Raw genomic sequence first — 24945 nt, 5'->3', positions numbered from 1 at the left:
AGCCAGATGTATTAAAGGCGCAATAGTAAGTGTTGCGCTCTTCTGAATTATTTCTTACTTTCCAATACTTCTTTCTTGGGACAATGTGCTGGTAAAGATGATTTATTTTATTGCGATTTCTACTGGGTGCTTCTTATTTGTCCAGTTTCTGAACTGAATGCATAACAAGTAACTCCGAATAGAAAAATACCATACAGTGAGCAATAACTGCTGGAGATGCACTTGCTAGTGCTGTCACTCCTTTAAAAATAGAGGTGTTGCAAACAAAGATGCAGAGCTAACGAAAGAATTGGGAAAAAGGCAAGGAGATAAATCACCCACTTTTTTTTTATTGTTATTATTTTTAATTTATGCCCTCCTTTGCATTTCTTACCTTGTCTTTCTCCTCTTCTTTGGAATTCAAGACAATAGTCTTGCACTTCAATGTTTCTCAACCCAGTGTTGTTCCAATTGTAGCTGTATTATGACTTAGTTAATTGCAAACTTATTCCAAGGCCAAATTAGAAGAAAGACATGGGCTATTCTGAATATGCTTAATATTACTAAACATATGCTTAGTAATGTTAATATGCTTAATATGTACTAAGTTAAATGTAGGGCTAATTTCCCTTAATAATAGAATACCTTTGGATTTTAGACTTTTGCCATACGAGGATAAGTCACATGTAGCACTATCAAACTGTATGTCAGAGGATGCCTAATATGATTACTAACACTGGATTCATTTTTTGGCTACCAAACTGCTTCTTCAGGATGGCTGAACACTGGACTGAGAACGTTAATTCTGTTTCCATAGTGAGCTTCTTGGTAAAAGAGTCAAAAGAACTGTCAAAAATCTGCGCCCAATATTTAAGAGAGCCTCTTCTTGCCAACTTCCAATCAAGCGTGTAAAGCATGTGGCAGAATGTTTGTTTGCTTAAAGAGATAAAACTGCAGTACGATGTGGTGTTACACCAACATGGTGTTATTCAAAAAATAAAGACATTGTGTTAGTTTTATCTTTAAGAATTTTGTAATATTTCTTTGTGTTAAACATATCTAAATATATATTTCAAAAGAAATCTTTACTAAAATGTTATCTTTCCTTCTAGGAAAGGGAACGGTTGTTACGGTCTAAAAAACAGAGGAGGAAAAGTCTGAAGCCTCCAAAGGTGAGCAAATCTTCATTTTCTGTGCATTTTGATTGTTGTGAACAAAAGTAGTTTCAAATACTTACTGAAATTAGAACTTTATTTAATTGTTATCATTTATAATGATAACATTTCATGTAATTTTTCTGTTTTCTCTAGTAAGAGCCTATTAAGTTTTTTTTTGTTGTTGGTGGGTTTTTTTTTTTTGGATAATATAGGAGCTGCTTAAGGAGTTTTGTACTGCACACAGATTTGTTTCTAATACACAAAATAATTGCAGTTTTAGCCGTTGTGGCCTAATTCTAAGTCTTGAGGCCTAAATGATATAATGACTTGAAACAACCAATATTTTAGAGGGCAAATTCTCAGTCCTTTCTAAAGACAAGATACTCCTTTAAAGCACTTGCACAAAGGTACTGTTTAATTGAATTGAAAACTTTAACTCATGCTAGGGCTGTTATTGAAATGATATTTATGTAGGTATATAAATAGAAAAAAAAAAAGATATAACTTTTTCTCTTGTAACTGTTTTTTTCTAAGGTGCAAAGAAAAAAAAATAGAATTTAGAAAAGTTTTGTTTCATAATGTACCTTCAGTGTTTATTGCAATATGCTTATTTTTTGTGAAGTTGAGCATGAGCAGCCTGGAGCATGTAAGGGGAGGAGAATGGGTAAGAGGGAGAAAATGGAAATGAAGAGAGATTATTATCAAGTATATCACAGTTTAAGATGTATGCTTTTAGTATGTTTTTTGTTTTGTGTTGATGTGTTCTTCATAGTATACTCCTGATGACCTCCAGGTGGTGCTTTTTTATTGTTCTGTGCTCTGTAATGGCTGTATTCTGAAATATTTCTCCTCTTCATTTCTCTGTGTTGGTGGTAATTGTTGAAATGATGCTTCTAATAATGATGTGTCTTTGACATACAAAAAAGAAAAATTCAGATGCAATCATAAATCTTACATACCTTCTTCTTTTATATAATGTAAGGCTGATGGAGGCCAAATGTGTTTACAGTAAACCTTAGCTATTCTTTCTTTGAGTATTGTCTGGAAGTTTATGTATTGTGAGTAAGTTTAAAACAAGATTAAAAAAAAAAAAAAAAAAAAGCGTGTACCTAATCTGGCACCATATTTTTATAGTAGTCTTCTCTAATTATTAGCCCTCCTCATATTTTAAATAATTTGTGTAGATCTTTTGCTAAACTGCAAAGTTCCTAAATGAAAAAAAAATATATATATATATGGCTTGATAACCAACACTGCTAATTTCCATAGGTTGAAAACACTCATAATTATTAATTTATGTGTTAAAAATATCCTGTGTTGACAGAACTTCACCTGACCTAAACTCTAAACCCCTTCTCTTTACCTATTTTTCCTTGAGTGAGATTTTTCCTAGTGATATCATCTTCTTTTCCTTACTGACCAAAACGAGAGTTGTACAACATGAGGGTTTGAGAATTGGATTTGATTCCACTGAACTTTATTGCATTGCTATTCTTCATGCGGCAAGAATGCTGTAATCTGCAGTTTACAGCAAGAATTGTGTGCATATGAGCAGCAGAGTTACTAGTGTTTTGCTTCTTATTTCCATCCATGTTACCTGTTGAGGAAAAGCTTGAGCTTTTGCCAGCTGCTTCCTTCCTTTGCTCATCACTCTTCTGTACCAGTATTTCTCTTCATGATGATCTGGCTGTCCTCCTCTAGACTTCTGTGTGATCCCAAGTGAGCATCCTGAGGATGTGACCCTGACTGAGGCCTGAGCTAGAAAAAATGAGGTAGACCTTGTTGTGGAAGACCTTCCCCTTGCTAAAGGTTCTTGGGAGGATTTTTTAGGAACTAACGTGATATGAAGCAAGTCTTCATTCCTATCATAAAGCTTGTCTCTACTTACTTGCAATTTGAGAACATCCTATAATTTTCTCAGTTGGGTAGGGAAATGTGAATTGCTATTGTTGGTAGAGTGAGGGGCAACAAAAAACATAACAATTAAAAGAGAAGGTTTGCTAGGTTGGACTGGCTCTCTATGGACCTGGGTTTTGGGGGTATAAAATTCTCCATATGAATTTTAAATAAGGGTGTAAAGAGTCACTTGTGTGCGTTACAGAGGGGACAGTGATAGAGACTTCTGAAGAAAATGGAAGTGGAGGAACAGCTAGACAGAAGGGGGCAACCTGGGAAAAGAGAAAAGGCAGATCTAGTTGAAAATTGGGTGCATTTTATGTTATGTATACATACATATATGTGCAGATATGTAGTTTTTAAATGTGCTAATTCTTTAATGAAGGAAAAAAGTCATCAATAAGTCATCAGTAGGGTCCTATTACTTGCTATGTGTACTTGCTTGTATGTTATGTGTAATTTGGGTTATGATGACTATCTGTGTAAAGGCATAACTGTAACTTCATTCAAAGTTATGCTTTGAAACTTTGCACAGCTAACCTGTTACATCTTAATATCAAATCGTCTAAGTAAATGTTCTTGTTTTTTTGCCTTACTGTTTTAGAACTGCTATTTCTCACTCTTAATTCTCTATAAAAACATTGAGTTACAGCTGGCATTGAGAATTTAACAAAAAATAGAACTACACTCCAAAATCTAAAAACAAAACAAAACAAAAAGCATCCTCTCTTCCTCTCCCTCCCCCCCCTTAATTTTCAACTCAAAGAACCATCCTTTCTCCCCCCTGTCTAAGGCCTTTGTCAAATAATTGTATAAGTGTGATAGGTACATTTTAAAATTTCATACCTTAATTTTAAATCATTTTTTCTTTTTTATTTTATTTTAATGATTGCTATAAGCCAAATAAATTTACATTTTTTTGTTATTACATTATTTTTATACAGAGGCAGTATAGCTTGACTCCAATTCAAAATCCACATAGGCAGCCATATTGAAAAGATATAATATATCATTTAAAATCTCCTCAAAGTTCATTGCAAAATGTGCTTTGTCTTAGTTGTGCCTGCCTAGCTCCCACTTAAAGGTTAGTTTAACAGGACTTTCAAAAGGTTATCTCAGGTCAGGAATTTATCTTTTTTTTTTTTTTTTTTCTTGACTCCTATATTTTGTGAACAGGTAGTCAGAAGGGTTTGGAATACTCTAGTTAGGTTCTAAATCCAGAAAGATAAATCAAAATCATCAAAGCTATGTAAACTTCCAGCACTTTTTATTTAAACAATCTATGTAGAATGGACTGCTCATATGAATATGCTGTTGGGATTGTACCATCTTCATCCTCTCTGTTTTTACAGCCCATCTCTGGAATCTAGTTGAAAATGGTAGAACTCATCAAACCAAATGCTTGGGTAGATGTCATTCAGAGCACTGAGATACAGACATCTCACTCTGGACAGAGTGTTAATGTTGTGATTGTTCTCCTCTGGAAGCAGATATCTAAATAGGCCATATGGGTTTTGTCCTGAAATTGCCTGTTTCTGTCCATGAACTATAAATGCTGTCTAGGATGAGTTGCTTTATATAGAGACATGTACAGTGCAAGTGTGTTTCTGTCTAAGATCTACACAAGATTTTTATATCATACAGATGATAACCTATATATAACAGTAGAAGAAATTATGGCTGTATCTGTCCTAACCAACCACTCAGAAGGAGAAATTACTGATGTAAATCTTTGGCTTTGCTTTTCTAAGTTTTGTTAAGTGTAAAGTTATCTTTAACACTAGTTAATTATCAAGTTTGGCTGTTGGAGTTGGATCTATTTCCAGATCAGTGCCCCACTTTCTTTGACAAAGTGAAAAAGGAAATAACTGATGGGAACTGAGTTTTATGAATGCAGTCAGATAAGCTTACACTAGAAGGTATAGGAAGTTTCATTTTTTCTTTTAGTAAACAGGTGAATGGATGGCTATGAGGGTCACTATGAGGGTTGTGAAGCATTGGAACAGGTTGCCCAGAGATGCTGTGGATGCCCCATCCCTAGAAGTATTGAAGTCCAGGTTGGATGGAGCAACCTGGTCTGATGGGAGGTGTCCTTGCCCATGGCAGGGGGGTGGAACTGGGTGGTCTTTAAGGTCCCTTCCAACTCAAACCATTCTGTGATTCTATTGCACTCACATACTTTTGCAGCTTTTCCTGAATGGGTACACTTCAGCTTCATTAATTTTCACAGTATTCTGACTAAACAATGTCCAGTATATGGACATTTCTAAAATGAGTGTTTTCCTAGCAGTGATTCCTGTTAGGAAGAACATTATCTATGGCATACCTTTCTTGGTCTGTAAAACAGCTTGTGGGAATGATCTTTCAAAGTAATCCAATAGCTTTTATAGCCCCATTGCGTCTAAATAACATTAGTTCAGCTGAAAAGCTTTAGAAAGTATCAGGGATTTAATTATTTCTTCTTGCAATTAGATATCTACGTTATTTCTGGAGCAGTGTAAGTGCACTAGGTTACTGTTGCTAGTGTAGCTTTAACTGAGCACTCGTTTAATTACCAAGGGACATACAGATCCATGGACGAGCACTGGCAATGAGCTCAGGTCACCCATGAGGAAAGGAGCAGCATAGTGGGATGGGGCTTATAACCTCTGTGACTGCAAGTCACAGAGTAAATCTTCCTTATTTTGGCTGTTTAAGGCACGTTTTTGTTTTGTTTTGTTTTGGTTTTTCAAGCTCAATTAGTGTTTTGTTTTGTTCATTTTTTTCTTTGCCTTTTTGTTGTTGCTATTGTTGTTTCCCCCCCCTCCCCCCCCCATTTTGTTAGTGAAATAACAAAGTCTGGAAACAGTGTATTTTTTATTTTTTATTTTTTAACACACAGAATGGAATAACAATGATTCCATGATTGATGGTGTTATGTATTTGAAAATAAGGCTTTATTGTCCAGTTTGCTTGGTAACTGCAGGACTGCAGATTTGTTTCTTTACTTAAACTTTAACAAATGAACTCTATTCGTGATAGTGGAAGGCCTGCATGCCAGTGTGATGGAGTTCATATTTCTTGTTTTATATTTTTCTTTTTTTATCTGCCTCTGTGCTTTGGTGTGCCTGTATTTTTCTGGCTGCCAAGAAATGACTTATAAGCATGAAGGTAAGAAGTTACTGATAATTTCGTCTGACTGAATTACAAGGAAATTCATCCTGGATTATTTTCATCATGTTAGATTAATTTACTGAAAATGAGATATTTAACTGTAAAGTTCATACTTTAGGAACAGAGAAATTAGAATATTTGTATGTAGGTATATCCAACCCAAACCATTAAAAATGAAGTTATGTTGAAATATGCATGAAATATGTTCTATGTATTGATTTATAATAATTAAATAGTTATGTTTACTGAACATTATACTTCCGTAGAAACCTTAATACTTGAATTACAAAGGCCAAATGCACAATTTTACTTTAAAATTATGTGGAATCATTGATACAAATTCATGTGAAAAATACTTGCTATCAAATACATAATAGTAGTCAGAGGAAATTAGAATTTAAATTACAATTTTAGCAACTGATGGGACTATTTTCTCAGTTATGATTTAGAGGTAACAATAGAATGTACAAATTAATATAAAAGAATAATTTGTTGATTGAGAATGTTTGAAGAATGTGACTTTTAAGAAAAGCTTGAATGAAACTTGAATGAAAACAGTGTATTGTTACAAAAATCCAGTGAGTATCATACATGCTCACATATACTTTAGAAGAACCATTGTGATCCAGCTCTTAAACTATATGTGGATCTCCCTAGAAGTCACTGTATTTATTTATGCTTTTAATCAACAAACTTTGTATGACTCAGATGTCATCTTCTTTTTTTTTTCTCTACAGCTCTTCTTTATCAGTTAATTTGTTCTGACTTTGCTGTGAATCACTTCTTGTAGATAATTGCTTCAAATATTAGATTATCAACAATAAAACCAGCTATTTTGTAATTATGTCATGGAGAAATTCATACACGTATGATTAACACACAATGGCTAATTCTCTATTTCTGTGGAAAGTATCTTATCCACAAGATGATAAATACGCAGCTTCTCTGGAGAAGAAGGAGGCATTAAATATTATTGCCATAGCATAGCATTTAACAGGTTTTAACTTTTGAATTTCTTTTAAACTTTGGGATTTTTTAGTATCATAGTAAACACTAATTTTCTTGCATATTTCTCTTCCATCCAATAATCAATTTTATTTATTAATATATGCAATTGTAAATATTTGAGTGCCAGCATATTTTTTTTCAAACTGGTGGCATTTATTTAGGTACCTTCGCAAACCTGTATACATTTATGCAAAGTCAAAAAAGATATTGCTTTACTATTGTTTTTTAACTCCTTGAAACAGTGCACAGGTGTGTGTGTGTATGGTTTAAGCAAGAAGCATATTTAAGCAAGTTAAGAGTTATCTGCGAAAGTGCTTGTAGTTTGAAATATAGCAAAAACAAAAAACCACCAAACAAACAAACAAACCACAACAACAATAAACACCTAAAAATAAGATTTGTTATACCAAATGGGTTTGGCTAAGAAACTGTTGACCTTCATGGTACTCTATTATCTGTGTTATTATCTGTGCTTTGTATACACTGGAGTTTTGCTGTCCATCTTTTGAAGTCCCTTCTACCAGCCTTGATCTTTTTAAGATCAAGGCTTGAGTGTTACTCTCTTTGTCAGCCCTCAAGTCTATATCTCATTGCAGGCCTTGTTTGAACATTGCTGAATCATTTTCGTGAGGATGAGCAACCTTGAAGTTTTAGGCATGAGCAGGGTCAGCCATTCTGCACTCTGAATTGCTTGTCCTTGGCTAGGTTCCTCCAAAGCTTTGGAATAAAAGTCTGAATGCAGATTTGTTTTGGGTTTATTCTCAGCATCTTTGAGTAAAAAGTATCCACACTGAAAAATTCAGATGCAGTCTTGGTGGGAGTCTCTTGGGTTTTGTTTGCCTTCTCTCATCGTCTTTACCTCCCTATAATATGCTTTCATTTTTATGAAACTATATCTCTTCATTGGTCTGGAGTCATAAAGCAGTCTTGTGGCCTTCCTTATAACTTGAATGCAGTCTATTTAGCCTTATTTTCAATTCCCAGTATCTACTTGTAGTACTACTGTTAGATGATTGTAGGCTGTAGCCAGTGTCCAGTGTGGGAGGAAAACTGGATGGTCTTGGATCTCTGAAAGTCTAGTTTTTGTTCACCTCAGTTTTCTTGGTAAACCTTTGTGCTGATGAGAGAAGGGTCTGAAATTTTTGTAACCTGAATGTGAGAGAACAAATTATTTTTCTGGATAAGTCTTTATATTTCTAGAATACAGCTTAAATCTATTTCCTGTGTCCTTTGTTTTGTTGATCAGGGCAGAATGGTGAACAAACTGGTGTAGAATGTGAATGTTGGAAGAAATAATTAAATTATCCCGGGGAAGTGTTTGTCTTAAGCACCTAAGACAGTTCTTCTAGGCTTACAGTGCTGGGAATGCAGTGCTTCTGAAATGACTGAGAGAACAGAAATGTGCCTTTACAGGGTTTTAGTACTAAAACTGCACTGCTTTTCTTTTCTTTTGAATATGCCTGATAGTAATGCTAGTTGCCTAGTAGCTTGCAAAAGTAAGGTTGACTTTTAAAGATTGATAGAAGCTTTCTGCCATCTGTGCAAGAAATATCATATTTATCTGAATATCCATGGATGGATGTAGACCCTTATACAATTTGAAAAATATGTGATTTTTATTTATTTATTTATTTATTTTATTTTTCTGAATGCATAATATCATTTCAGGTGCTTTTAGTAAAACCAGTTCATTTAAAAATGCAATCTGAATGAATTTTTTAAATTATTATGTGAAGGACTCATGTTAAGTAAAGCAATTAAATGTCTTAGGACAGGGCCTTGAAGCTTTCTTCAGTAGCTTGAGTGGGATTAGCTGTACCATGAAAGAACTGTGGAGCTGTTCAGCAAGGTGGGACTTAGAGGACCTTGGTAACCTGGTGACCTGGACCAGAGTGGGCCAGGGCTGCAGGCTGTAAATACAGTGCACCAACTCAGCCCTTGATTTTATGATATGACTTTGTTCAAGCTAGGGAATTTTGGCTGTTGATTAGTTAAGCCAAAAGAATGTACCATACATTATGGGGCTTTATGCAAAAGTGGAGATAGTATTTTTCATACCTATAAGGAAGAATTGATAAAGTCTAGAAGACTTCAGTGAAAAGTAAATATTCAGAATTCATAATGAGATAGAGCAATATAGATAAAAATAAAGCCTTTCAGTACCTTGAAAGAAAATGACAGCTCACGATTCCACTCAGTTAGCCAGTTTGGCCATGCTGAGATGTAAAATGTCTGATGTTCAGAAGTAGTAACAACTAATCTTTTTTTTAATGATTATTTTTCATCCTTTAGGCATATTTAATGAACAGGGCTATAGGGCTATTAACTTAAGTACAACCTGTAGTTTATAGTTAAAAAACAACAACATCAAAAACAGTAAAAACAAACAAAAAAACCTGACATCAGAATCTGTGATTCAGCATCAAGAAGGGCCAAAAAATATAGAGACAGGTAGGCAGATTTTTTTTTCCTTCATCTTCTTAGAGCCACTTCTCTCCACCAGCCTCTCTGTCTACAATGCTTTGTAACCTGACTTAATTTTTCCAGTAACTTGTATCTTTTTCTTAATTTCCTTGGTTCTTTGAATTTCTGTGGGTCACCAGAACACTTGTGTAGTGTAGAAAGTTAGACTTCTATTGATTAATAATAGTTAATATTTGTTAATGGTATTTTGGAAGGAGCAACGCTTGAGAAACCTATTTCCCAGTTAAATGTTAAAGCAATATTTTTATTTTTTATTTTTATTTTATTTTATTTTTTTTGGACAGCTTCGTTTTCTATAGGAATTTGCTGCTTTCTAAGTGTGTATTAGGAAATTGATGGAAATGGTGGAAGGATTATTGCAGTTGTGACATTTTATGTAAAATGTCATATTTCTTAGTACTAATTTTGTATTATTCACTTCCTTTGGCTACAAATTTTCTCTAGTTGTCTACAAGCATGCATTACATTCTGCACAGTTTTTAAAATTTAAAAACTTTAAAATGCTGGGTTTTGTACTTTTTTTTTTTTTTTCCCATTGGAGCAAACTTTTGAAAAAAAAACAGAATGATGATGTTGGAAAAATAAATGGAAAGGAATAATGCATACTTTTGGGTAGGATTTTGCAAAAATAAATACTATAAATTGTTCTCTCTCTTTTTAATCAGTATGGCAGTATGAATGTCAAAGTTAATTCCACATATAATTCTTTGGAGGATATTTATTTTTTTTTGGTCCCACATCATATATGTTACAGCCTATTGGGTTACTTTCTTCTGTATAGATACTGTAGTCCTCCACTGTGAATCTTGAAGTATTCAAGATCTGTATGATTTTGATAATTAGCTTTGATGTTTGTGTTAAAGCCTTATTATACTGGCAATTACCCAGTGCTACGTGCAGTTTAGTTCTTGAATCTACTTAGGCAAATGATGCTGGAAAGTTAACTAATCAAACAGAATTCATAGAACAAGAGTTTACGCAGGAACCATTTTGTTCCTGAATACTAAAACAATGGTCAGAGAAGACCTTGGCTGCTGTTTACCGGGTTACTGGGGTTTTCTGTTTTGCTAGTAACTAAGAAAAACTAACTTTTCAGAGGCATGTTGTGGAGACATTTTTTGGATTTGATGAAGAATCCATAGATTCAGAAACATCATCTGTAACTTCATATAACACAGATAAAACAGACAGGACACCAGCAACACCAGAGGAAGATTTGGATGATGTAAGTAGCACATGATTTGTTTCTAACTTCTACAGAAATTGGCAGGGGGTATAAATGCAAACATTTTTCAACTGTTCTGCCGTAGGAACTAAAAAAGATTTGTCAAGGAATTTTTTTGTGTTTCTCAAGTCCAGTAAAAACAAAAACAAACAAACAAACAAACAATAGGACCCATATTTGTCAAGGAATTGTTTTGTGTTTCTCAAGTCCAGTAAAAACAAAAACAAACAAACAAACAAACAATAGGACCCATAGTCATTGCAATAATAGTCATTTAATAAGTTAACATTCTGCCTTACATGCTTGGTAGATAATTGGGCTGAGAAACAAAAATGTTTTCCTCAAACCCTTAGTTGTGGATAAAAAAAAAACGAATAGGCATGTTGCATTGCCAAAAGTCAATAGTTAATAGACAATAGTTTGCCTTTCAACCTTGTAATTTATTTTACTATTTTGTTACAACCAGGATTTTCTTCTTGTTTTTTGTGATAGTAAGAGAGGCTTTTGCAATTCATGAAGGCTTAAATGATCATAGGTAGTAAATGCCCACTGTAATGTTTTGTCTGAGCTCTGTAATACACACTGCAGCTGGCCTACTTTAGAAGATTGCATGGCTGAGGACAAAGCATGAGTTAGATACTCTCTTTCATATTTCTATCCTCTTCACTCACTTGTGTCTCATACTCCTCCCTCACAACAGGATTCCTATTTTCCTAGCTTTAATATCTAATAATATTTTAATCTCTGTTCCTCGGAGCCTGAGTTCCTGGAGCAAAAATTAATTAAAGGGAAGGACATTTCTTGCTCTTAGCATTATAAAAAAGACCTTTAAAGTGTTGATGTCAGTTGCTCAAGATTCAAAGCAAATTAAGATATTAAAATTACTTCAAGTAAAAAAAAAAAAAGTTTTTTTTTTTTTTTTTAAATCTTATGGCTTTTTAAATATAACTTCTTTGTAAGTTTTTTTTTTTTTTTTTTTTTTTTTTGTTTTTGTTTTTTTTTTTTCCTGACAAATTGCTTTATGTGTAGTACAGACAAAGAGTAAGTAAGTGGTGGACTGCATGACAAGTAGGACAAACCCCTTCTGAACACCTTGTGGCACTGGAGTTACTGAAGAAAATGGTGCATAGAACTGATCCCCCTTGACATTCCTCAGTCAGTTTCTTGCCATTTCTATGCATTACTGCTTTACCTAGTATCTTACACTGTCCTGAAATTATTGAATTGATACAGCTACTGATCTCTGCATTTCTACCTCATCCTCTGCATTTCTACCTTATCCTCAAGTCATCTTTCCTTCCATTTCTACCTGTGATGTTTTTTTTAAAGCTTTCTTGAACTTTGAGACTCAGTACAATTGTGTTTCTTGCTGTGTGTTTATGTCTCTGTTTATGTATAAAAACACATTATCATATATATTTGTCATTAGATAAACAAACCCACTTTTTTTCCCTCTTCATTAAGAGCACACCAAAGGAAGAAGCTGAACTAAGATTCTGCCAGCTAACAAGAGAGTATCAAGCTTTGCAAAGAGCATACGCATTGCTTCAAGAACAAGTTGGTGGAACCCTGGATGCAGAGAGAGAAGCAAGGGTAATTTTTTTTTTTTTAATTTATTTTTAACTGGAATTTCTTTTAGCTCTGAAATAGTTGAAAAAGCCAAAAAAAATGATGTCTTGTAGGAGATATCTTTGCAGGTCAGTAAAATGCCTAGTGTGGATGTTCTTGAGGATTAGAGGATATTATCAGTTATGCAACAATTTAGATTTATCTGGTGTGATCTAAACAAAATATCATTATACTTCATTCTAGTGTGCTTAATGTGTAAAAGATTTCAGGAGTAAGATGCCTTTATTTGGATTTAAAATCCAAATCGGATGGATTGGATTGATGGATTTGAAATTATTTGAATAAAATAATTTGGAGATGGATTTAAAATTATTTGGAGAAAAAGTTGTATTGAGTACTCTAGTACCTTTACAATGAGCATATTAAAAATCTGATGCCAATCTGACAAAGTAAGAATTTTTCTTCAAGTGTTTTCTGAATGTATGAAGTCTCAATTTGTTCTTACAATCTCAGATAAAGAGAGTATTCATTAAAAAACACTTTTTTTCCTATTAGGTCAGCATGATTGACTCTCTCTGAAATTAATGCATTTTTAACCTCACAGCAATCTATTTAGTAAGATTTTAATGAGATATTTGAGGTATGAGATAGTATGTATTCTTTTTTCATTTACACTTCTGCCATCACTATGTTTAACCATTTAGTTAAATAAATCATAGGGATGAGGTCAGCAGAAATCATGCCAACATCTTGCATGCTGGTTTTCCAAACTGGGGAGCAGAGTAGTCGCTTCATAATGATTTGGTGACCTGACTAGTATTTTCACGCCTCACAATTATTCACTGAACAGCTCTGTTGTGAAAATAAGAGCTGGATTTACTAGATACAACATCTTTTCTGCTTTATCCCAACTCCTTGCATGTAGGGGCATATCTAGAAATGTAAAAGCGTATCTACAGGTCTCTCTCTACTGAATAACATCCAAAGGGGTAAGAACTAGCCATAGGACTGGAAACTTCACCTTCACCTCATGTCCTTCAGTCTACATCAAGTACAGCTTGAACCTGTAGAGTACTGAATACTGAGGGAACTGACTGATGTCATTGTGAGACCACTCTTTGAAGGATCCTGACAATTGCATGGAGGTTCCTGAGGACTGGAAGAAAGGAAATGTCACTCATACTTTCAGGAAAGGCAAGAAGTAGGATCTGGGGAACTGAATGCTGGTAAGTCCCACCTCAGTCCCTAGGAAGGGGATGGAGCAAATAACCATGGAAACCATTTCCAAACATGTGAAAGACAAGAAGGTGATCAGGAGTGATCAGCTTAGATTTATGAAGGTGAAATCACACTTAAACAGCCTGATAGTCTTCTGTATGAAGAGACGACTAGCTTGAGAGATTAGTTGAAAGCAATAGATCTTGTTTTTCTTGGCTTTAGTAAGGCATTTCACACTCTCCCCCATAAGATTCTCGTGGACAAACAGATAAAGTACGGACTAGATAAGTGAACAATGAGTTGGACTGAAAACTGGTTGAAATTGCATAAAGGTTTGTGACTGGTGGCACAAATTCAGCTGCAGGTGAGTCACCAGTGATATACTGCAGTGGTAGCTACTGGTTCCACTACTGTTAACTTCTTCACTAATGACCTGGTTACTCAGCAAGTTTCCAGATGATACGAAACTGAGAGAATTAGTTGATACATGAGATGCTTGTGCTGCCAGTTAGAGGGTTCTTGACAGGCTGGAGAATAGAGTAAGCAGGAATCTCATGAAATTCAGCAAAGGGAACTACAAAATCCTGGACGTGAGGAAGAATGTGGTGGTCAAATACTGGAATGTGTTTCGCAGAGAGGTTCGGGCATCTCCATCCCCGGAGATGTTCAAAACTCAGATAGACAAACAACCTGCTATACATGCCCCCCTACTTTGAGCACAGCAGTTGGACAAGAAAATCTCCAGAGCTCTCTTTCAAGCTCAGTAAGACTGATTCTAAAAATATATTTAAGAATTAAAAAGAAAGAAAAATGCAAAAAATAACCACAAACCACAAAATTGTAGAAACGTATTACATGTTGTGACTTACTACATATTTCTACCTTGCTACGTGTTACCTTGTCCTGTGCCACCACAGTATGCTGCTAATAATGCAGAAAGGCAAAGATTTTTATGAGGCTTATAAATTACTGGTGGAGAGGGACTCGATTTATCCCCAAGGTAAGAGCTGCTGCTAACTTGATGTTTCTACTGCTTAAACAATTAATAAAATTCTCACAAAATTACATATTGTTAGATTACGGATGAGCATACATTACTCACTTTACCATTACATCCACATCATTTTTTCTGCCAAGCATTTTAAAATCCACTTACAGAATTTTCTCAAGCATAGAAGCAGTATGTTTGTGGGAGGAGAATTGCTGTGCCTTAATACACAAAGCTTTTCAAATAAAAGTTACAAAGTAGACTGCTTGACATTATCTGCATTTACTTACATCTTAAAATGCTGGTCTATTATCCCTAGAGCCAGTATGTAGGAAATTCAGATTGTACTTTTAAAATGTGTCTTTTTTTTTTCTTTTTTTTCCCCAAGTTTGTCTGGTTTTCAACCAATATTCACTTATTCTTTTCTGTGAAATACAGTTCTTATAACAGAGGAATTTCTTCTATGTAGTTTTTTTTTGTTAGAGTTCTCAACATCATACAAAAGCTTAGTCACATTTGAAACCCTACCTAGGAAGCTCAGCTGAGGACAAGAACAGTAAATAATTTCTCAAGGTAGATGTAAATCTAGAGACAGAACTGAGTGGTCTAATGCCATAGTCTGGCTACCTTCACCTGCTAGACATTGTCCTTTAGTATCTATCATTTTTTATGTTTTTATTTTTTATTTTTTATTTTTTTATTTGAAGCCTCTCTGATGTATGATAGCATGGTTGAAGAATATTTGTGGTAGTATTTCACTGCACATGCTTTTGGTTGGAATAAGAGTTGCTTTTCCCCTGGCCATTGTGTGGCAATTTCTACTATTCCAAAAGGCTGTTACAATGTTAACAATATGATGTGATTGCAGCTGCTGTTCATTTAATCTCAAAGATTAGCAAATTATTTGTTTTATTTCTTAAAAAAAAAAAAAAAAAGAAGTCTGGGAGCATTTTTACATATACTGTTAAATTAAGATTTCAGAGGTACTGATGTATTTGACATTTATGAGAGATCATTATATATTTCATCTGTCTTCATGGGAAGGGAAACAAGGATATGAATATTTTTGTAATAGCTTCAAAAAAATTTATTTTGCAGGCATTTGAAAAATGTCCCTTAATACATTTTAGAATGGTTGCTCTTTGTTGTTAAAGGCATTTTCATCTTTTTTGTCACATTCATACAAATCTGTTGTTTGAGGGAGTCAGATGGTTTTCAGAAGGCAGCTTTTTTCATGGTTAGTTTTGGCCCAATGTTCTCGTGTGATGAACGTTTCCTGCTACGTTCAAGGATGAGGCTTGAGGTAAACAACAAGGATGTGAAGACGCAAAGGAGATCCTTGTGGGAATTTTTGAACTGTGTGAGTAAAAAAGTACCTAAAGTTGGGTCAGAAAATTCTTGCAGCAGTTCCAAGGAGTCTCATTGACTGAAGATCTCCAGATATCCTCAGTTTTGTACACTTTTTGTTTGGTGCGTTATATGATGCAGATGCTTCTAGGTCATCTCTGAACTCAGTGGGTAATACCTATTTGATAGTTTAAGAATCATGTAGAAAGAGGAAAAATGAGTGGTATATGCTGTTTATGGGATAAACGAATTATTTTGGGTCTATATGTTTTATTAATTCTTAGCCCTTTTAAAAATCAGAGGCTGTTATTAATTTATTCACTGCTTTTTGCAATTCTGTCTTGTCCTTTCTGCCTAGTTACCTTACAAATATCTTCTTCTTATGAATTACTCTTTCTGTTCCTAACATTTTCTTTCTCTTCTGGGAAGAGTTTTGTCACTGAATATGTGATGTTAATATCTTCATAGGTTAGGAAAGAAAAACATTATTTAACTGATGTTTTTAAGTATTTTGTAACATACAGCCAAAAACAATTACTTTAATAAAAACCATTAAAAGCTGACTGGATGACCCACAGGTGGGTGAAAAGCATCCTTTGATTCTGTATAAGAGTAAATATATTGGTTCATTTGTATGTGCATGCATATGCACACAATTTATAACATTTTTCTCTTCTCCCCAGACTCGTGAACAACTGCAAACTGATCTTCTCAGGTGTCAGGCAAAAATTGAGGACCTGGAGAAAGCTCTAATCGAGAAAGGACAGGTAAAAGGCTCTCTTAATGTCCTCTGCCACGTCATTTTCTCCCTTGCATGCAGTGGTGCCCTTGCCATCTTCATTGCCTGCTGGTGTGTTAGTGTGACTGATGCAGCCTAATTATTACTCCAGCAGTGGATTACTTAGAGGAAAATATTACATACACTAAAAAAAAGTCCATCAAAGATTAATTTTCTAACACTAAAGTGTGATATTGGAGTATCCACATTTACACGCATTCTAAGTTCTGTTCCCATTGTCATTCAGTGCAGGCTTTTCTTCTGTTTTGTTTCTTTGCTATATATTCCAACAAGATGTGTATTCTGTATTTGTATTTTAGAATATTTTTAGTGCATAGTTTAGGAAAAAGATGCTTCCATACCACCACACAGGATAAAATGAGGCCTCATGCTTCAGTGTACCTTGTAAATGCTAGTAGTGCATATTTTAAAAAGTCCAGGATCTTCAGGAAGGCTGGTTAGAGTTTTAGAACTGCATTTAAAAGATGTTCATTTGCATAACTACTGAAACACACTGAGAATATCAGGGAGGTTATTTTGTGCTTTGTTTGTTGTTTAAAGTAGTAATTTAAGATTGCAGGTAATATGGTAATAAAATAAGACACATTTATCTATAGAAATGCATTTCAAAGACTAATAATCCTGTAGCATCAAATAAAAGCAACTTACAAATAATACTATTTATTCTGTGTAAGAAAGGTTACTGTAAAATTCTGTATAAATTCAAAGGGGACCATATTCATATTAAGGATAAAAATTGATAAAATTGTTTATGCTCACTTCCACACAAATTTCAATTTGCTTAGTAAATTGTATGTAAATAAAATATTACTAAAATAAATAATATGTTACCAATCAAACAATATTGGTCCACTGAGGTTTTGGAATAGCAATTGGAACTGAAAACCTCTTGAGGATCAACAGTGGACATTTTAGTTTGTTGATGATAAAGGTGCTGTAGGCAAATTGCTGTGTAATTGAAAATATTAACAAAATAATTGACTATTACAGTGTAAGATATAAGTTCAATGTATGTGAATAAGATAAGCAACCATGGATACACATGTAAGAAATACTTCTGTGACTTCTGTTTCTGGAATGGTACATGAAAAAAGTATACTTGGAAATTAGAATTCAGTTAGTTATTACTTTATAATAATAATAACTCTTAATAATAACACCTCGTAACCACATTTGCAACCTTGTATCTCTTGGTAATCTGAGATGGCCAACAGGGATGTGACATCACAAGGAGCAATACAATATTGTCCCTAGTGGGCTAGTTTGTACACTAGCATTACCTTTTCACAGAAGTGGTCTCAGTGTCTTCCTGAGATCCTGAGAACCTATTTATTCAGTTTTCCTAACCTGATAGTATTTATATTCAACAAAATAAAAGGTGGTGATGATAAACTGAATTCTTTGTGCACTATGTGATTTTTTTTTTAATTTTTTTTCCATCATCTAGAAGGTAGTACTGATAATTTAGTAACACTTGCGAAATGTTCATTTGGGGAATCCATCCTTAGAATGTTTTCCAAAAATAAACAGTGAAATAAAAGATTCTAGTGCATTATCCCAGGAATTATTAGTATTATATTACAGCTGTAAGAAACAGAAACTGCAAATACCTTCACAATTTTCCTGAAGTCAAATTCAAGCCAGAAAATTAAAATCGTGTTGTTAAAAAATATTTTGAAACTTGACTCCTTCATTTCATTTATTTCAAAAATTCTTTCCAAATACAATTTTTTCCAGCACTCATTTTAGTACATTTTTCTCAGCATAACATTTTTAACACCATAACACTGAAGAACTTGTTTACTGCATGAAAATTAAAATGTGCTTGCCCATTCTTGTATGTAAGTGAGAAAAGGAGAAAAAATGGAGAAAAAAACCTTTTTTCCTTTTCAAAAATTTCATATTCGTATTCATGAATATGAAACTATTGTCTACAGAAAGTAGAAAAAACAGGGTATTTGGAATAAATATTGTCTTGGAGTGTTTTTGTTGGATTTTTCAAATCTAGTTGAGGGGCTTGGCTAGCCAGATTTCCTTAATTTCTAGTGCAGCATCAATGTGCAAATACATACATGTAGCTGACAAAAAAGAAGTATCAGCCTTAATGCTGCAGTGAAGAGATTTAGATTTTAAATGAATTGTCCTTTTTAGCAAGAAAATAATTTGATTTAAGGATGCAATGTCATATAAGTTGTTGGACATTGTCTAACTAAACTAATTAGAGCACAATGAACTAGGTTGTATGTTTCTCTACAGAGAGAACAGAGTGAATTTGACTGTTAAAATCCATTAAATACTAATGTCCAACTTTGTTTTTGTAATTTGGGTCTTTATAAGGATATTTGATGAAGCCTTCTGAATCCATGGAAAAACATAAAAGCAAAGAGGAGCTTTGGAGCAAATGATCAAATAGAAATACATTTTTTATTAGAAGACCATCATACATCACTGTCTTTCCTCCATACCTTGAATTCCTTGTCATAAATACTGTGTATTATCTTGATCCTCACACTTTTTTGGGGAACTGTATGTCCCTGAAAGTTATTTTCCTTTTTCTTCCCTTTCTCCATTGGGATTTATGTTATAGAACACAAATTGGGGTGCTTTTGCAAGAAACTTCCCAACTCTTTGCAATGGAAAAATAAATAGCTGAATAAATATATATATATATATTATTTAAATCACAAAATGTCATGTAACTCTCTCTACCCACTACTGCAATATGCAAACATTTTAAAGTAAATGCTTGGCTGGAACAAATTAGGAGACAGGAGACAGCTTCAGGGAAAGAAATGAACTTTTATTTTCTCTGCAGTTTCAGTTGCTCTTTGTCCTTGAAATACTTATGATTCTTTGATGTGTGACCATTTTTATACTTGAATGTGCAACGGTGTCTGGAATCTTGTAATTAGTATGTTTATTTGTCTTGTTTAACTATATGTATATATGAATATATATCTTTTTAATCCTCTTCTTCCTCATAGGATTCAAAATGGGTAGAAGAAAAGCAGCTACTAATCAGAACAAATCAGGAGTTGCTAGAGAAGGTATGTGTTCAGAGTCTGGGATTTTTTTCACAATTGCTGTCCTTTATCATAAAATGAATGGTAAAAGGAAATGAATGTACCAAATACTGGAACATCAACATAAAAATTGCACACTTTATTTTTCTCCAGAAACAGAAATTCTGATTAAAGTACCATTATCAATATGCTTTTGTGTTCTTTGGGAATGGAAGCTGCTCTTTACTGTGGAATTACATTTTGTACAGGCCACTGATGTTTCTAGTTTCTGCCAAAACATAATCTAAAATATTAATGATAATGTGGAATGCTATATTTTACCAGCTACACAAGTATGACTATTGTCAGGACTGCTAAATTTTAAACTTCAACTAAAATTTCCTGCTCACTCCAGCCTTGGATTTTTACACTTTTTCCACACATTAAGTAATACTAGTTGATTTAAGTCTATTGTATCATTTCCTTTCTGAAGTATTCAGAGCTAAGCATCCTCATTGTCCTTCACTGATGCTGCAGGGAATGTTAGTTGGTACTCAGAATGTAACAATTATTATTGTTATTAGCAGATCAATATTAATACAATTGAAACAAGATAAAGAAAAGTGCATGACTAAAAACAGTTACAGCTGGATTTCATTTATTCAGACACTTACACAGGTATTCTAAATGTTATAGCACATTCCACCAGGTACTACACTTCTGTTTAGTTTCATACAAAAAGATCACCCAGTTAAGCTAGCCAGTAGACCAAAACTATTAGGTGGCATAACAAAGAGTCAGCTTTGAATTTCTGTTTTGTCATTGTTAGTGCCCTAAAGCAAAAGTCTGGAAAATTAAAAAATTAGACATTAAAATACTCTCCATTATTGTGTTTCATATGCTGTAAAATGTAAATGTCTGGTTATGCAAAGACAATAAGAACAGTCTGTGCAAATGTTAATTGAATCCAGTTTTATTCACCTGATTTTAAAAGAAAGGTTATATTTTTAATTTGTTTAGATACAGTATTCATATCACTTTTCTTACTGGCTTCCACATTTTTATTCTAAGAGATCATAGACTATTTTCTGCTGTCAGTTCTTAAAACACTTTTCTGATGGTAAGTTCCTTCTTTATCTCCAAGACAAGGTCTAGTAGCTGCCAAGAAACTGAAAAAAACCAACATTTTGTCTAAAGCCCTGATCCATAACTTAGTATGATGTCTTTTCCACTGTTTACAGGGTGCTAATGATGTTGTATTTGTCTCCTAGATTTACAGAATGGAACAAGAAGAGCATCAGCTGAAGAATGAGATGCAAGATGCAAAAGACCAGAATGAGCTGTTAGAATTCAGAGTGCTAGAGCTTGAAGTAAGAGATTCTCTCTGTTGCAAACTCTCAAATGGAGCAGAAATTATGTTTGAACCCAAGCTGAAATTCCTGTAAAGATTACTGATGTCTGGTGCATGTTTAAGGGAAATCACTTAGGTATCTATTTTTTAAATGTTGTATCTTGGGATAATGAAATTGATGCCACTGCCTTAATGTGTTTTGGAGAGAGTGCTCACTAATGTTTATGAAGATGTAATATAGCTAATATATATTGCATATAGTTTGTTTTACATCTAATAAAATATTTTGTTTTGCAGTATTTTGCCTTTTTTATTTGTTTCATTTCCATAACTACTCCTTTCCTGCATGTAAAATCACTCAGTATGTATACTACAGCATTGGTTGGCATTGCTTCAATTAACACACCTTCTCACATCTTGCATGCACTGAAATCTAAAGATCTGACACATCCATCACATCAATGTATAATTGCTTTTAACTACATTGATTTAAGATTGACAGCATTAATATGAAGTAAAATGATCTTAAAAGAACACATTTTGATAGCAGCTTTGAAATCATTTCTCTTACCTGAATCCATTTTCTGATTGGATAAAATGGTCATGGAATTGAAATAATTTTCATCACTCAGTTAAAAGAAGGAAAAAAACCCTCTGAGAATGTCAGTTAGTGGTGAAGTACACCACTTACACAGTGTGTAAGTGGAAGTAGTATGTTGCCCCTAGCAAACTTCTTTAACAAATTCTATACTTTGAGTTAATGAAATAACTGAATAATTTTTGTGAATAAAAATTTGAATATGTAGCCTGTGATCACAGTAGAAAGCAATGGTTCTCATTGCCTCATAAATGGGGCCCGTATGGAGTTTAGTAAACTAGTTGGGTGTGATGCATTATCACACAGTCGTATTGCCTGATAACACATTGTTCAGTTTCAAAGATCATCAGCCTTCTTAACACCATTTAGAATAGACTCTCCAAGAAACCTGTCAAAGTCGCTCCTCCATAATTTTCATCCAGCACGTTTCACCAAAAATCTTGGCATGTATAACTTCTCTGATAAAGATGAAAATGTCATGTCATCCTGTTATATGGACATTCTGCATTTTGTCTTTGATATTTCTTAGTCTATTTTGTAATCTTTTATTTTATCTACCATACCTTTTAATGTCATAGCACATTATATTCTAAATTAAGGATTTAGATTATTGGAATTTCAGTAAGTATTCTGGAAGATAAAAGTGCTTTGTAATATATATAATTTGTATTCTGTTAAGCAACTGTAGAGTAAAATGCTGAACACTTTAGCATTAAATTGGCAGTTACCCTAGAATCTGCTCCCTAAAACGTGCTTTTAGAAGTAAAACAATCTGAAATACATATATATACTTGTAAAAGAAAAAAAAAAAGTGCTTCAAAACATCCTTCATAAAAGTATTTTCCACATACAAGAATTACATGAAAAGTAGCTCAGTATAATGTGTCTAGTTTTGTTATCTGCCAAATCTTTGAAGACTTGTTTCACAGAATAACAATGAGAGTATTTTTGTGTGATTGCAATAAAAGTTTTTTCTCCTTAGTAGGCAAGCACATAGACACAAATGTGATTGACAATGTTAATTCTTTAGTAAAATTGTAAATGCTTCTCATAATCAGAGCAGTATTTTTCTCAGAACAGTTAAATTATTTCAGATAAAAAATTGATTAGGGTAGAAAACTGAATCTTTTTTTATCATTTAATGCAAGCAAATCCATGTAAGTTTAGTGCAATAACAAATGATTAATTAAAAAAAAAATCTATAATGATCACAGAAGAATTAAGCTTCTGGTTTTGTATTACAATAGCTATGTCACTTAATTCTATTTCAAAATTAGGCTGTTAGGAAACAATTAGGAAAATTATTTAAAATAGAGCCTTTGGGGCGGGGAGGAGGAAATATACAGAGCACAGAGATATTTCTCTCAACATTGTAATTTCAAATTAGGTTTAGACTAGTTAATGAACAAGAGTTGCCATGCTTTGTAATCTGCTTAAGTGAATGGATTCATCCCTTATTCCCGCCATTATCAATTAAAGTGCCACATTTTATGGCTTAGGAAATCAGGCATGAATGGATGGACAGAAGTAAAATATTTGCAGAAACTCTCTTTCATTGAAACTGAAGGTCTTGTTGTCGGTACCTCTCATTGTTGTATGGAGAAGAAATACGATTTTCTTCACTCATGTTCCCATGGCCATAGTGAGTTCAGAGTAAGATCCAGGGCCTTGGTTTCCAGGGTCTTCAGTACAGTCATTTTCACAACCATGTTAAAACTCCATTTAAGTAAGAGGTCTTACTTATTGTTTTACTGTATTTTTGTCCTCCAAAGAAATAATAGCAATGATATTTTGAAGCAACATATGAAAATCAAGTAGATGGTCTGGATGTTTTAGAAACACTATTAGTTTTAGACAAATAAAAATTTATAATTTTTTAGCTTTAGCACAAAGGCATATTTGTGCTAAAACCCAGCATCCTGGGTTGTAAAGAGAATAGGTCTGGGGATTTCATATGCTTTAATACAAAAGTTAACTGAAGAATAAACAAGGAGTGGATACACGCCTTTAATTTTATTGAGAAAATCTGTGATAATATTTGTTGATTTTTTTTTCCCGCAGTTTATTCTTCCTAAGTAATCATTTGTTCAATGAAAGAAAGCAATAGTGAAATGAGGTTATAACTGACATTATTTATTGCAAAGAAGTTTTTGCAGTTCCAGTCAATTATTTGGGCAACATGCAAGGTTTTCTGGCTCTGGAGTGTGTCTGTTAACTTTGCAGAAACTGTGTGTATGGAATTTGTTAGAATCTGAAATCTTTTTTTTTTTTTTTTTCATAGCTATGACCAACAGTCTACAAGTATAAAAGAAAGAAAGTAGGAGGAAATATTTGGAATATGAATAGGAATCTGTCTTTTTAATTTACAAGTCTATTTTGTAAAGGTGGCAAATAATTGTTTACATGTAATCACACATATTGTTTTTAAACGAAATCTTTCCTCAGGAGAGAGAACGAAGGTCACCAGCATTTAATCTTCATATAACCACCTTCCCTGAAAACAATGGAAGTGCGCTTCAACTGTTCTGTCAACATGAAGGAATAAAGGTATATGTGGGAAGTTAGGAACAGTTGGATGGCCAAAATGAAGAACCCAATACGCAAATGAACGGTTTGCCATTTTTATCGTCTCACTGTAGGGAAGAAAATATGAAAAATACATATAGTAAGCAAATATATTTATAACTGGGAAAAGGATTTCATACAAATATGATTTGGTTGGAATCTGGTAGTCTGTCAGGAGTTCATTCATGAAAATTAAGGATAGCTAGTCAAGATAATTAGTGTACAGTCTAGGTAACTGTTGTAAAAACATTGCAGAGAAGAATGTGGGGTTTGATATGAGTCATTGTCAAGCTAGTTACAGTACTTTTGTCTTTCCTTCACAATAAATACTTACATCTAAGGTCAGAAATACCACATTCACATACTATTGTACAACCAATTTCATGAAGTCCCTAGACATTTTGTGTGTTGAATTAATATGCTTAGGTTATTTGCCTGGATCAGGGCCTTGAAGCATGAGGTGCCTGATCCAAAAGCTATTCAAACAGGTGAGACTATCATTTTAGATCAAGCACAAGACAAACATTAGGATCTCACTTGGTTAGCTTGTGTTACTAGAAAGAAAAGATTGTTCTTTCTACTTTTATACCCCTTTGAATAAGCTAA

General features: G+C 33.7%; 2 protein-coding genes across 7 annotated transcripts in view; both read left to right on the top strand.

The window, feature by feature from the left end:
• The window catches only part of JAKMIP1 (janus kinase and microtubule interacting protein 1), a 149470-nt gene that overhangs the window by 95174 nt on the left and 29351 nt on the right, over positions 1–24945 (top strand). For 5 of the 6 annotated variants that reach the window (XM_027457410.3, XM_027457408.3, XM_005019447.6 and 2 more), the window contains 7 exons: positions 1092–1151; positions 10774–10902; positions 12367–12495; positions 16708–16791; positions 19808–19870; positions 21097–21195; positions 24220–24321. In XM_027457410.3, the coding sequence (XP_027313211.1) occupies positions 1092–1151; positions 10774–10902; positions 12367–12495; positions 16708–16791; positions 19808–19870; positions 21097–21195; positions 24220–24321 (666 nt within the window). Of the gene's footprint in view, positions 1–1091; positions 1152–10773; positions 10903–12366; positions 12496–16707; positions 16792–19807; positions 19871–21096; positions 21313–24219; positions 24322–24945 lie in introns of those variants that run through there. The other variant, XM_072037790.1, reaches the window with a different exon arrangement.
• LOC140002509 (uncharacterized) lies at positions 4188–10901 on the top strand. The gene is made up of 2 exons (XM_072037792.1): positions 4188–6182; positions 10774–10901. The coding sequence occupies exons 1-2, from the start codon at positions 6077–6079 to the stop codon at positions 10803–10805; spliced, it is 138 nt and encodes a 45-aa protein (XP_071893893.1). The 5' UTR covers positions 4188–6076; the 3' UTR covers positions 10806–10901.

This window comes from Anas platyrhynchos, chromosome 4, assembly GCF_047663525.1.
Source record: "Anas platyrhynchos isolate ZD024472 breed Pekin duck chromosome 4, IASCAAS_PekinDuck_T2T, whole genome shotgun sequence".
NCBI classification, from domain to species: Eukaryota; Metazoa; Chordata; class Aves; order Anseriformes; family Anatidae; genus Anas; species Anas platyrhynchos.
Note: the sequence above shows the minus strand (reverse complement) of the source record. Positions and strands in the feature narration are given on the sequence as shown.